General features: G+C 37.7%; 1 protein-coding gene across 1 annotated transcript in view; it reads left to right on the top strand.

Annotated features, from left to right (window-relative positions):
* LOC121190442 (rho GTPase-activating protein 26-like) overlaps window positions 1-13,386 on the top strand; it is an 81,539-nt gene extending 68,153 nt beyond the window's left edge. Inside the window, exons 21-24 of the mRNA XM_041051171.1 lie at window positions 8,252-8,287; window positions 8,429-8,539; window positions 9,622-9,713; window positions 11,231-13,386. Of these exons, the coding sequence (XP_040907105.1) occupies window positions 8,252-8,287; window positions 8,429-8,539; window positions 9,622-9,713; window positions 11,231-11,319 (328 nt within the window). The 3' untranslated portion in view covers window positions 11,320-13,386. The remainder of the gene's footprint in view (window positions 1-8,251; window positions 8,288-8,428; window positions 8,540-9,621; window positions 9,714-11,230) is intronic.
* The last annotated feature ends 2,137 nt before the right edge of the window (window positions 13,387-15,523 follow it).

Raw genomic sequence — 15,523 nt, forward strand, 5'->3', positions numbered from 1 at the left:
ATAGATTCATCTGTTTTTTTTTCTTACCTTTAGATGTGCATTCTTTGTCAGTGTTATTTATTATTTTTCCTTTGATACATTGCTCTGTATGTTTGTTTGCATATGGGATTCTCCTCTCTTCTGTTCTCTACTCTGTCTCTGATGAGGACATCAGGTCGTAGTCTGACTGATAGTTACAAATGATGTGAATAACAGAGAGGACAACTGACTCTGCTGTGTGCTATTGTATCCTTACAACAGATTCTTAACATAAATAATAAATATACAGAGAAATAAATACACAGATCAGTGCAGTTATAGGATCAATATGACAAAATCCTTAGGTAGTCACCTAAAAGCGTGAAAGAAATGCATACTTTTTGTCTTTTGTTGCTGTATACAGTAAGTTAGTCTCTCTTAATAGGAGACCACAACCCACCTGCACAGCACAACACAGTCATAACTGCAGAGATGGACAGTCTGCTACGTCATGCCTTTACTGCTTCAGTAATGTCCTCTGAGTTCTCTGCTATATTACAGCTGCTGCTGTGTCATAAATCTGAAAAGTACGGAACGTAACAAACATGCCACCTAACTTAAAAATTTATGGTCCTTTCAAAATGAGGTGTGAAGGGCACACTTAAAATTCTACCTGTGAATATAAGTAAGTTAAGAAATAGACTGATAATTTTTTATTTTGCTGGTTAGAGTATGACTATAAATTTTTTGGGCTTTCTTGTTCCTCAAGATTGAGGAGATATGTCATCCATAACTGCTTGTTGGTGATGGTGATTGACAAAAAATAAATACCAGCAGAGACAGATCAAGGCCTAAAAGAGACATTCAAGAGTTAGGAGGAGACAGAAAAGCTTTTCACATAGTATTTCGATTATGAGTCACATTAAAGAGGCATTTAATAACTGAAGTGAACAACCTGTTGGCCATGACAAGACACCTAATCAGCCTAATCAGCCACAACATTAAATCCAGTCAAAGTCAGAGACCACACACACAAACACACATTATAAACTGAGACTGAACCCGGGATACAAACGTCTACAGGTCTGAGCAGCACAGATTGTGTTGCAGTACTGGAAGAGGAAAGTGTGACATTCCCTTCATGAACAAAAGAAACTGTTTTGAAGCATTTTGACAGTGGAGAAAAACAAGAGGATCTGCATACAAGATGTCTTATAGAAAATTATGTGTGTAATTATCTCCCATTAGAGGTTTTTATATGAGGCAAGTGGCTGCATGAATAGATTACTGTAGTGCATTTATGCATGTATGAGCAAAGAGTAATAGATTTCCTTTCATTAACTCAGTCTCAGCCAATTTACTCATTAGAGTCTTGCAGTGTCTAAGATGGAAAGGATTTTATTTTAGATTCAAAGATAGAACTACTGAGTGATTTTGAGCTTCTCAACAACCAGCCACAATGAAAACACTACACATGGTGGAGGGAAAGAAAAAGCACTTCCAAAGCTATCTGGTTGGAGTAGTCACTGAAGTGTGAATCTCAAAGGAGCTGCCACGGCCAAGATCGATATGGCGAGCTTTTCAAAATTGTGGCAGTTTGTCCTTTTAAAGCAACAGTCCCACATTTTGGGGAATGTGTGCATGTGTGTGTCGTCTTACTCAGAGTTAAAGTAGATAGAGTCCAAGTAGATAATAATCAGTTTGATCTGTGTGCAAACATAGACACTCAAAGATTGAAAGACTAAAGGAGATGAAACCAAAGGGTGGGGGATTCAGTCTAACGCCACGGCAAAAGAATGTATATCTGGCAATTGCTGATGTTTGGTGATTAAGCAAATTTTCATATAAATGAATTTGTGTCTTGCTGCTTGTTTTTCGCTAACTGATGAGTGACAATGATGCAGTAAATATTCTGTGATAAAAGGTTTCACATTTGCATCAAAATACCGAATGGTAGGTCTTTCAAACTGGGGCTGTGAAATTTGAAAGGCCATGGGTTTTACTAGGCAGGGAGGGTTTAACAAGGAGACATTGCTTAGTTGCATTATGGGTAGTGTAGTGTCCAGTGTTTTTGGCGCTTCACTCATGCTTGGAACTAAAATTTAGGATATGTTGGCTTCAGCAGCTGTGACTTTTACTATTCTCACAAGTCCCCCGGCTTAATGAAACTGAATACTAACTTTCTGATGTACCCCTTTGTAGATCCCAAAGTGAAACAAAACAGAAAAGATTTATTAAAGCCTGTTTACAGCATGAAATGCTGCCTAGTGCAGACCATGTTTTTTTACTCTCATAGACCCAAGTCAGACATCATAGTTTTCAAAGAAAAGCGGGCCTGCGTCCTCATCACAGACAAGAGCGAGGTACAAAGTTCACAGGTTAACAACTAGGTCTTTGAAAGTTCCACATAACCCTGAGGCAGATGTTATTTTCAGCTTTGGCACATTTTGTTGTGTCCTTTTTCTAAGTTTGTTTTCGGGTGGGAAATGCCTCAGAGGTCTTTTCATACCTTTTAAGTTCTTTCATATACAAATCATATCCCCGTGACTCTTTCTATTAATGTGTTTACTAAGGTGTGTACATCAAGTGTAAATGGCAAAAGGTCTCTGTCTTCCTTTTGCCCATTGGAGAAAATCAGTGTTTTTGGTTTATTCTTGTTGCTTGTTTGGCTTTTAAAAGAAAAGGAAAAAAAAACAAAACAAAAAAACGGTGAAGAGAAAGTCTTGAATGCAGAGAGATTAGAGACAAAGAAATAGAAAGAGAGCTGTAAAATTAAATCCATGGAAAAAACAAAATTGTGAATTGAAATTATAAAACCATTGGGATGATAACGTTTTGTAGGAAAATTATCATAGAAATATTTCCACAGCGTGACCCCCATGTACACACACACGCAAGCACACACGCACGCACACACAGTGCCAGTCACCAGATTACATGTGTCTGCTTCTGCTGCTTTTACTGATGAGCTGCTTCTTGAATTTCTTTTCCGTCATTCCCATTTAATTTTTTTCTTTTTTGTTTGCCGTCAGCACAGTGCAGACACAGTATGTCTCTCTCTCACGCTCTTAGATCTTGGGATATTACTCAGAGTACTGGCAGTCGCACATGAGGGGTTCAACTTAGGTTTTTAAATAGGTTTTTAAGCTGCAACCAAAACAACACTTGATTTTTTTGTTCTTATTTTTTGAGAGAAAGTCCAGAGAAAGTTCTGTGTAGACTTCCTCTCTGTGCCATTTTCTGTCCTTTGCCTTCTTCAGCAGCTTGCCCTCTGCTGTAAATATCATTCCAATTCTTATTTTCTGTAATATTGGCAAATAATCTCTTGCTGCACAGTCGTGAGTCTGGCTTCAAGTCAAGCTTTCAACTTGATCTGTTTGCATGATGATCATAGTGAAAACTCCACATAAACAGTCGGAATAATAAGCAGGTGAATGAATCAGTAAGTGAGCAAGCAATAAGTGAGCAATATAAAACAGCTGTGTTTTTCTCTCGCAGCTGATGTTTATTTGGTGTAAATTCTCATATAAAAGCCAGTTTTCAAATAGTAGCATAAAAAAATAGCACCTATAAATTAAGGCCACTTTCTAATAAAGGCCAGGTAAAAAAGAATAAAAAACATAATAAAACCTTGAGGGGGCTGAGTTTACCTTTCTCCTACTACAGCAGGCCACATTTACTAATATGCTGCTCTGGGTTTCTTTTTTTTTAAATAGAAATACCACGTCACATTATAAGCGTACCAATAACAGGAAGACTGACAGTCTTTTAAGGTGAAAAATCTGAGGTGAATTCACAGTAGGTCAACATCAATCAGGAAAAAAAACAGAAGGAAAGAGGACAGAGGAAAAGGACTGGAATTAATTAGTGAATGAAAATACTGTTGAGCAGCAAAGTGGTGAGGGTGACATGACTGATGGAATTGGTGATGTGTAAATGCAAATTACACTGAAATGATCAAGACAGTAGGTAAACAGGAATTTTTAAGTTTGTATTAACTTCAGAAGCAGGGTAAAGCAGTACAGTATAGTACAGTAAAAAGCCCTACATAACAGCGTCAAGGCATCATATATTCATATCCTCATTTGTATAGAGAAGTGCACAACTTGTCTAACCTGTCTAATCTCTTCCCTGTTCTTTGTGCCACTTTAATCGGCATTATCTTGCTGTCATTGTGAAAACAAATATAATGTGGGGCACAATGACACCTGTGTGACATCAGTAGCAACTAAAATTTATGATGCTCATTACTGAAATATTCCTGAGAACTTTTTGCACCCATGTGTTTTTTCTGGTGCCCAAACTTGATATTTGCAGGTCATGCAGGTTATGCAGTTTTATTGTGCAGACAGTCTTTAGGCAGTAGACGATACATTCCTGTTTAAGGGATCAAGAACTGCATGGTGTTGTTGATGTGCAGCAGCATCTAATAATTGAATTCAACAAACACAGTAAATACAGACGTGCCATTTTGGTTAAACTATAATTTGTTTCACTTTGATTTGAGATTATTTTTACTGTCAGAGTATTAGAAGTATTGATCATCACATACCTGTATTGTTTGTTAATATTAATACATGGTGTCATTGTAGGATGTCTTCAAATGTGCGTTTGCATTCACTTTTAATGAGATGGAAGCGTGTGCCTTTGCATTAGTGTTTGCGTTGCGGTGAATGTGTGGGTGTGTTATGACAAAGTGAATAAATGGCCTGTCAGAAGGAGAGTGGAGAGACAAGAGATCACTTTAATTAAATCAGCTGTCAGATGTGCTGTGCATGTGATGGGGAGACTATAATGTGGGGCACCAGTTGACTCACTTTGTAACCTGTAATCTTTATTACTTTTTGCGCAGAATGCTGGAAAAGAGGAGATCTTATCTGAGAAAGTGGAGAATTCAGTTTCTGCAAAGTAGGGGAAAGAAAACATTGATTTAGTCAAAATTACCTTGATTGTCAGCTGGAAATTGTCTTTTCTAACAGCTAACAGTGGAGGGAGGGAGAGGAGATGAATGGGTTAGAAGAAACTACATAGGATGAAAAGAAATTGAAACAGAGGAAGCAGATGAGAGAGCACATTGACAAGCAGTGAGTGACAAATGGAGAGAGAGGGTGGATCATTGAGACAGTCACTCAGATTGACACTTACAATAAATAAATAAATAAGGCGCATAACAACAACCTGTTTTTCTGCTGTATTTTCTTAAAGCTGGATGTTTAATTGACAAATTTCCATTAATCCATATCCATCCAATAATCCATTAAGGTGAAAAACAGACAGGACCTGTACAATGATGAAATCACATTAGTAAAATGTCTAGAATGTGCTTGATTGAGCTTGCATACTCTGTCTTTATTATTAATGGTTCAGTTTCACAGTACATCATGGAATTAAAGGGATTTCTATTCATATTTATATTCTATTTATATTTTGGATCTCAGGCAGAACTGCATCTGTGCAACACTCAGTTAAACATATTAGAATCATGGAGAATTTGAAACCAAAATACTAATTTTCCAGAGTCAGCTCATAAAGTTGATAATCTTTCCAATATTCACAAAATGCTGTCAACTCAAACATCCATCATTCTGGAGCTCCCGAGAATTGATCGTGTGATACAGTCCAAAGCTCCAAAACAGCTACTCAGTGGACCATGTGGACAGACTGCTGTTCCCAAGGTCAAAAATGAACTTTCCGACTCTATTTCAAATCCATCCCTCTCTCCATATTTCTCCACTGCAGAATTAAAGCCAGTATTATCTGCTGGAGCACAGCGCTGGAAACTGCAGATGGACTCCTTACTGCATGTGTAAAGTGTTACTGAATGAAGTAATTAATGTGTTTGTTCCCAAAGAAAGACATACCATGATTATCACAAATCTCACCTTAGCACACAGCAGTGTCACTATGGCAACCAGATTTCACGTCATCACATCACAGACAACTGTCTGACACTGGCAGAAAAATCTAAATTTTCCCTTTTGCTAACCATGTGTATGCAGGGTATCCATTCAGTCATTCATGTCATAAAGCTTAAGCCCGCCCAAAACAATATTTTTAGATCACACAGGATAAACTCTTCTCCCTAAATTTCACCATCTTTCTTGAAATTTAGAAAGAAAAATTCTGCCTTACTATGATATCACAGTCTGTATCTGCCTGTTGTAACAGTTCATTGAAGCTGCTTACTGAAATATTTATGCAGACACAGTGTTTTTCGTGAATGCACAATCATACGGAAATATTTCAGATGTCTTCTCCGTCATTAGGTAGACAAAAGTCAGTGTGACATGCTTGGTATCTTTGGGAACTCACTAGAATTTAAAATAAAGATATAAGCAGTCTGAAATTCAAATGACTTGGGTCTAGTAGAGTTTAAGGTAAGCTGATCAATAATTAGAAGTAGCTCTCAAGGTTCCAGTATTTTCTAGCTATTCTCAGGGCTGCTGGATACTTACAACAATCAAAGCAAAGTCTTGGATCATCTTCAGAAGCTGAGACATAATTTCAACAAGTTTAAAAATGCCTAAATGTTAGACAAATTCAATTTTCTGTCATCAGTTTGAGCTTTAGGGTGGAATACTTTGCACTGATATCATACATGTAAATAATGTGTGTAACTGTCTCCCATCAGAGGTTTTTAATAAAGGGCAAGTGGCTGTATGAATATATGTTCTGTATTTTCTACACTAAGCAACACCTTCCTTGTATAATCCTGCCTTTTAAGGCTTTCTCAGTACTGTTTTAGTTCATATGAGGCAGAACAATGACAGAGAAGCAGAGGCAGCAGAAAATCTCTTTGAGTCTGAAATACATGTAGCCAGTCATGATGCACAACAGGCTGGCTGAGTTTCGTCAGTGATGCAGCATGAATGCAAAGTGGTGGGTGTTCTGTTTCCTCGTGACTCCGCTGGCCTTGTTTATGTCAGAATGTTCTGTGATGTCTGCGTAATAATCTACGTGTATGTTAATCACTGAACAGAACTTTTCACCAGAATCTTGCTGCACCAGATTAGACGGATGGAAGGATGAATGGATTGATGAAGGCACATGGCTTGCTTAGTTAGACAAATGAATTATATTTTACAGCATCACGTCAGCTGACCATTTGGAAATTTGATTAGATTACTGTAGATACACTCTTCCCCAAAAACTGGAAAGAGTCTCACTACAACTGTGTGTATTTGCAGTAGTTGGATGAGCTAAATCTAAATATTCTTTTTGTCTTTAAACATGTTAGTCCTGTTGATGTGGTGCTTCATGTCATTTCCCTATCTACAGCCTGTAAAGTTCAGCAAGCAGTTCATATATTGAACTTGTACTAGATGTGTATTCATGGTGGAGTAAGCTAAATCTTTCATTTGTTTTGACTGAAAGCTCACCAGTATGTACCGTTTTCTTCATCATGGCTAATAACCTTCAATTAAGGTTGTTATTTTAGTCAGAGCTGGAGCACATTAAGCAACTCGCCTCACCTGTTGAGAGTAGCAGTGCTGGGAACAGGTATTCAGCATGCCAACATTTTTTTTAAACATGTCCAATGCAACAGTTCATGTGAAATTTTTGCCAGACATTGGTATGAAAAATAGTTATATTCAGATTCTAGGAACAATTAGAAGCTCTGAAATCTGTTGGTAACATGACAATTTTTGTGAGGCTTTTAGGAGAGCTCTGTGCCTTTAACCATCATGAGATGTTTGTTGTGTGACAGGGCTGTAACGATCATGACTGATGATAAAATGATTTGTACACTTGCATTCAGAGGTGGATAAGCCTTTTTCTAACCTACCTTTTTCGTGTGTCATTCCACTTTAATAAGCATAACGTTATTTGTGGATTATAAAGTTATGGTTTCTTTATCTGTGTGATTTTCTGGAGGTAATACCAGTGTCTGGTCAACTGCTGGATTGGATCTGCGTTTATTTTAAAGTGTTGACTTTTTGAATACTTGCTTCAGCCACTGTATTAAAGAGTAAGTTTCTCCTTGCAGCTAAGTGTTTTGAGTTTTCTTTAAACTTTTTTTTTTTTTTCCCCTGGGAGGTCTGCTGTGCAGACTTGTCATTTGTTCCTTGTGTGCTGGAAAGCTATTGCAAACAGACCTCAGAGGACAGTGAGAGTGGAAAACTATTCACTAAAAATAATCTCTTGAGGCATAATGGCTAAATTAATATCAGGTTAGTTAAAATAGCTTTCCTTTGTTTTCCTAAGTCCAGAAATGCCGTAGTACTAAATCTTGTGGCTCACTGATTAGGATGGATTACTTAATCCTGGTTTTTATTTCATTTTCTGTTTGCAGGCTCAACCCAAAGAGTCGTGGCAGCATACCAACTAGGTAAGAAAAACATGTCTTTGATTTAAGAAAGTCACATTTGTCACATCTCATAATATCCAGAACTGCACACTATGCATATGTGATTGTTTTCTTTCTGTATAATACTACCGGCGTGTAATTTTGTGTGTATGTGTCCACCAGCACAACGTCTCCCAGCCCCACTTCACCACGTTCTCCCTCCTGGCCAATGTTCTCAGCCCCGTCAAGTCCACAGCCGACGTCCTCCACCTCCAGCGATTCCTCTCCTGTCAGGTTGGTCCACATTGTTTGTGTTATGATTTAATCACAACATCTGTGTGAAGATGACAGTAAAGTGAGAGGAGAGGAAATAAAATAAAATAAAATAAAATAAATGAAAGCAATATATTTGTATGTCTTCTATACAATAAAGTATATAAATAGTTTATTTTTTAGAGGTGTTGGAGTGCAGTAAATAATTTGAATGCTGTTAGCATCATGCTAATATGCTTTTATTTAAGTAGGTCTTCAAAATTCATCATGCCAGATGATGTGACTGTTGTCGACTTTGAAATCATGAGGAACAGCAAGGTAGCTCCAAAAAAATAAATAAATAAAATGTAGAGGTGCACTACAGCAAGCGTCTCCCCACTTTCAGTGTCCTACCAGCTTCAAACAGCTATCATGTAGCTGGAATCATGAAAGAAGGGAATTTAAAAGCCAAACAGCTCCACTGGGGAACAATGTAGTATCATCAAGTTCTCCTAACTAGTTTTGCATTACTTGCTTATATAAGTGTCTCTGTTTAAATTGGAATAAAAATGTACCCAATTTTGATGCAGTTATTTAATTCAGCCTTGGCAGACAAACTGCATTTCACTGCATCAAGTTTCAAGCTTCGAGTGTCCCAAGTGCTGCTGCAGAAGCTGTTAACAGCTGGTCTTCCATGTCACTGCTTTGCACCTTCAAAATCCCAGCCTTTCTTCCAACCAATAAGCTCTACATGGCAGGTTCTGTTACCTGATGCAATATAAATTAAAAGAATATGAAAAAATGACTTGGAAAAAGGAGAAAACTGTAGTTTAAATGTAAAATATAAAGCAATTATCTGTCCAGTGAAACATATTGGCTATGTAATGGCACAACATGAAATCCATACTAGTCCAAGATGATCACATCTTTAGTTTGACTTGAGCTGGAAAACATCCATTATCATGTCTGAATATAGCCACTTGGCACTGATAAAACAGTTTGTATAAAGTAGTGAGCAGTCTCAGGCTTGTGTAACCTAAGGTTTTTGTTTTTTTTTTTTAGGTTTTTGAGGTGTCTAAATGAAGCATTGTTAAACATTTTTCTAACTTTCTTAACGTCTCCAGTATTGCGGGCAGGAAGGCTCGAGCGCTGTACGCCTGCAAGGCCGAGCATGACTCTGAGCTGTCCTTCATCGCTGGAACCATCTTCGAGAACGGTGAGTCAAGCTCTGGACTTGCCAGCAGAAAGGAAAAATGAAAAATTGTGGGTTGGTGTTTGTATAAAAACAAAAACAATTGCTCTCGAAACAAAAAGTCAGCCTTGGGAATTTGCTGGACTTGAATTTGTTCAGCCTTGGTGCCAGATTTCATTGTTGAGGTTGAAAATATGTTTAAAGTTATCCAAATGGTCAGTGCATTTGGCCCAGAGAATTACAACTGAAAGGCTTTTAACACCATTTTCCCTTGGCTGCCATTTCAGTACCGAAATTTAATGGTTCCTGTCATTTCTGCCCAAAGTTTTTCCTTTAGTAATGTGTGATACTCACACTGGAGAAAAGAAGAAGGTGTTTTGGAGTTGGATGAAGAAACTTTTTAATTGGTATCATGCACTTAATTACTGGGAAACTTCATAGGGTGTGGTATATTTTTCCATTTGTTAATAGCATTTTTGTCCAGTACCTGGCCACAGAATAAGCTTAGATGTGCACTTGCTTTTATTGCATACTTCTCCAAAGAATATTAAGAGGTTGGCAAGCAGGCTAGACTGTAACAGACGCAGTCAAATGCAATGCATTGCTTTTACCTGCAGCCAAGAACTTAATATCTTTCAGATGGAGGAGTCATTTGCTTTGTTTTGGGCAAAAATATGTATGTATAAATACAGTATATGAAATAAACCCCAAGCACACAAACAATGGTACAAGAAAGTATTGAAAATAATATTTCTGTGTTTAATTGGCTTCATTTCTCTCTTTTGTTTTCTTTAATATTCTTTCCATTTCCCCTCACTCTAAGGATCTCATCAGAAAGTCCTATTGTGCCTAATTTCAGCCTCTTCAACCTTGAGCTCCCAAAACTGTAAATTACGTTTATCTCTCCACAGTTTTATTTTGCTCAACTCCTCCAGTGGAGACCAGATTGGCACAAATGTAAGAATAGCACAAGTACTTAAGCAGCACTTGTGCAACTAACGTGTGCTATCATTCAAAATAATAGTTGAGCTGAATAGCTATTACAGTACGATTGTAAGAATAGGACAGGAACAGGATTTAATGTTTTTCTGACATTATACTTACCTCAAGTTGCCTTTTGGGACATACATGCATACATTTGTACATATCATACCTGCCTGTAGAGAAGATTTATTACAGCATCATATAAAATCAACAATAATGATAATAATAATATTAAAGCAAACAGAGCTCTGGTATCAGAATAGTATTTGTATTGGCAGATATCCAAATTCAGGTATCGGGATCGGAAGTGAAAAAATGTGGATTGGTGCATCCCTAGTGACATTGTTCATCCTGGCACATATTTCATACTCACTTATCAGTAGTTATGATTGTGTTCAGTAATTTGCAACTGTCTCTTAACCCCCATTCCCCCACTCTCTCTCACTATCTGCACATGTGCTTGTGTCGATGTTCAAATGCTTCACATTTATGGACATTTTTGCCTCTGTCTTGAGATGTTTAAACAAATTCAGTTATTTTTCTCTCTCTCTTTCTAGTTCATGCCTCCAGGGAGCCGGGTTGGCTGGAAGGGACTCTGGAAGGTCGAACTGGACTGATACCAGAAAACTATGTGGAGTTTTTATAGTCCAGGGCCAAGAAAAAGACCTGAACTGGACGATACTGGACTAGAGATGACCAAACTGGACTAGAGGGGGACTAGATTTGACTGCACAAGACTGAACAGACTCTGTTAGATTGTAAACTATACTGGACTGGACCATTGTTGATGAGGCCATTCTTGTCTTGACTAGAACTGAAACTGGACAAAGCAGAACCATATCAAATGGATATGACGCAGAAATAAAGCGGAGCGGATCGAGGAGAGACCCATGAATTGCACTGGAAAAAAGAAAAGTTACGACTCCCTCTGTGTGGTTCTGGCTGTTATTGGATTAGTGTGGATGATTTCCCAAGTCCTGGTGAAGATGATGTGGTAATGAACCTGGAATGTGTGTGTGTGTGTGTGTGTGTGTGTGTGTGTGAGAGAGAGAGGAAAGAAAAGTGTATGTTTGGGGGAGGGGGGTTCAGTTGTATAAATTAGTTGATATTTCTGAGCTGTGAGGCTTGTGATTTTTCAGCCCTTCAGCGTCATAATGTTGAACTGCTTCATCTTCTCCTCTCTTTATCAGCTTGAAATAGAAAGCTGGAGATGATGGAGATGATGACAGCAAATGTGAGAAAAAGCAAGTGGCCTCTAACTTTGGACTTGCTAATTCACCTCCTCTGTGCGGCATTTGTATGATTGCTTATGCCATTAGGGGAGTGGAGCTTTTAAAGCAGATTTAAATGATTGGGTTTGGCTGAATAGCTCCAAATGTGTTTGTGAGCACTTTCTGTGGCAGTCCGGTAATTCCCCAGGACAAGACTCAACCTGGCTAATGTTTCAGAGCTCCAGTTCAGCAGCAGGAGCCCCAAGGCAGATCAGAGTAGGATGAGGTCGCCTGGAAAACAGTTTGCCAAAAGGTCAGCATTGGGTTTCTCCTTTTTTTTTAAAGGAGCAGAGCCTTCGCAAAAAATGTGAAAAATTTCAAACTAGCTCCACAAGCCGATCAGCGGTTTACAGTGCAGCATAGGAGTAACAACTGATTCCTGCTGGTTAAAACAAGCCCAGCTGTGAGGCCTTGCTCTGCCTCCCCAGCTCAGACACTTTTTGACTGTTGGAACTAACTGGATACTGTGTAGTGCTGAGTCATATTTGCACTATTTTGGGGAATTCTCATCAAGCACAGTGTTTTATTTTCCACTTCGCAGAGCACTGGTGTTCCAAGCCATCAATGTTTTTCTTTTTCAACCTCACTTCAGAAACACATACAATTGAATATATTTATTTTAAGCTTGGTTTTTCTTCTTGTTTTAGCCATCATGGATTCAGTTAATTCCATTACTTTAGACAGAAGAAGTCCAAATAGGACACAGTTACCTTTTGTATGTTATCACTCAGCACCAAGATTCTTTTCTGCTTTTATATAGAATCAAAAAGACAATACTATGATTGTCTTAAATGGACGGATATTTATAGACAAGAGAAAGTTGTCCATGCATATGGAAATGAAATGTAGATAGCGTAATATTTGTTTTTCAGAGAAACACAGAGGAAAAGACAAGTCATTAATTTTCAGAGATGTTCAGATACACATGTAAACGCTGGTCTGCTTTGGGGCTCCAATAACTGTCCTCTTTTCATGAGTCAAAACTGAACTTTTTCCTTGAACCAGTTGGTGAACGTCTGAAAAGAAATGTCTAAAAAGAAATGTCTAAAAAGAAAAAAGTTTTTAGTTAAACTTTTTCTCTTTGGACAGAATATTGAAAGAATATTATAGCATTTTAACAGGAAAATCAAATGGGAGAGTAAAAAAATGTGAAACGAGACTACTTTGTTCATATATAAACTTATTTATGAGACGTTCTTCAAGGCGCAATTCTGAACTTTATTCTTTTGAGGTGTTCTATTGACATTGTAAATAAATTCACATTTGATAAGGTATAATTTTTTTAAGTATGAAATTTTATATTTTGTATTTTTAGCATACTAACTTAATTCCATCTTTGTTGCCCAGATTTTTGTATCATTTAAGCCTGTCTCCAGCCTTAAATATTCCTTCAGATGTTTTGGTGAATTGATAAGCATGTGCAGAATTAAAAGATAAATGTTGAACAGTTGCAGCTTTGACTGTTTTTTCTTATTTAGTGCCTGGCCTTAATATTTGTACTGTGGAAGTATTCACACATGTTGCAGTGCTTCTTTTGTATATTTTAATGTAACTACAGCACAATAATTAGCGATTAGCTCGATGCTAACATAATATGGAGAATTCCATTGATGGGCTAGCGCATTAGCATCAGTCGCGCTATTAACTTTTAAACCAAAGCGGGACAGCATAACAGGAAAGTCATACAGGTAATTCACACACCAACAATATATTACTCACAGACTTATGTCCCTTCTAGGTACAGCAGGAAGAATATGAACCGTGAGTGGGCTTCTGCCCCCCAGGATTTTTGATATTTGAAAAACCTTTGTTTCTGCTACAAGAGCCAGTATACTTAATTTGTACTGATCAGATTAAGTAGCCCTTTTTATTTCTATTTTATTTGGAGAGGGGTAGTCTAAAAGAAGGTTACCCTTTATGGGTATCTCTTGAATTTAATAAATATTGAACGTTAACAGGATTTCCTGTTTTTCTGACCTTATACTTACCTCAAGTTACCTTTTGGGACATACATGCATACATTTGTACATATCATATTTACCTGTAGAGAAGATTTATTACAGCATCATATAAAATCAACAATAATGATAAGTAAGGCTGCAAGCAGCGATGGGCGGGCCCTCGCACCCCTTGCGAACTGCGGGAGTCGCAGCCAGCGCAGCCACGCACAAGAGTCCTCCTATGTCCTCTCTTCTCTCCTGCTCTTCTCCCCAGAGAAGCACAGCAGTATACAGCAACAGAAAAGACATGGCACCCTCCCAGTGGGGGGCGCAATGAGTGTATCATCATATGAGCATATAAATGAGGGGAGAGTGTGAAGGTCATCCTGATTATCTGTGCAGAGCAAACGTAATTTGGTTTAATGGACAGTGTGTTATTTGTAAATTACTTTAGTGTTTTATATATATATATATATATATATATATATATATATATATATATATATATATATATATTTTTTTTTTTTTTTTTTTTATTACTTTATTGATCCCTCCTGGGGAAATTACTCTCTGCATTTTACCCACACCAAGTGAACACACACAAAAGCATGCTCATGCAGTAAAGACGCTGGGGCAGGGGCTACCCAGTGGGGCGCCCGAGGAGCTGGGGTGGATCGGTGCCTTGCTCAGGGGCTCCACTGCCATGGTTGCAGGGGAGGCGCACTCTTAACTTGCTGCGCCACGGCTGCCCCTTTTTATTTTTGTATATATATATATATATATATATATATATGAAAAAGTTAACTTTAATGGACATTTGTACGTTGAGCGAGTTGTGTTTATGTGACTACGTGTGTAATGTGGTTACAAGAAAGTTGCACATGTTAAAAAAAGTATCATGAAGTTTGTCAGAGGATAACTCACGCAATCAGTGTTCAGTTTGAGAGTTGTGAAGCAGGTTAATGGAGCCTGCTGTTAAAAGTTAGACATTGTTTTTCCAAGCATTGTATAATTTGTATTTTAACCATACACATTTCATGATTAAATGTAGGGAGGTGGGACTTTAGTTGCGTGGGACTAGTTGTTTGGTTCAGTGGTGTCTTATAATTGATGAATGATGTCTTATATGATATATTGCCGTCTTTTTTACCTGTTTTTCTGAACTTATATTTTTATATGTACAGTGCTTTTTTCTGCTGGAGCACAACAGAGCTCTGGTGCATTTTCTACTTTGTGTGCTCTTTACATGTCCACATCCTTTGCTTTCTATATTTTCTCAACAATTAAGAACTATTTCAAATCATATACAATCATGCACATCACCACTTACCCACAGACGTAACGCAAAAATACATAACACATTATAGATTATATGTCATAAATCCATGCTTTGATTCTATAGCAGTAATACATATGTCATATACATTATTCAAAGGTTTTCTTTCCTACATTACAACAGCATTTCCACAAATGCCATATCTCATTTTTACTAGATATGTTGATAACACAATATTTAAGAAATGCTGTTGAAATATAGGTTTTGCTTTACCTTTACATCACATCAAAAAGCAAAAGGCACTGGTTATGGTACACCTAGTACACTAGGGTGGGGTTCAATTCCCTGCAGTGCCCTGCTAAT

Source organism: Toxotes jaculatrix, chromosome 12, assembly GCF_017976425.1.
Source record: "Toxotes jaculatrix isolate fToxJac2 chromosome 12, fToxJac2.pri, whole genome shotgun sequence".
Classification (NCBI taxonomy): domain Eukaryota; kingdom Metazoa; phylum Chordata; class Actinopteri; family Toxotidae; genus Toxotes; species Toxotes jaculatrix.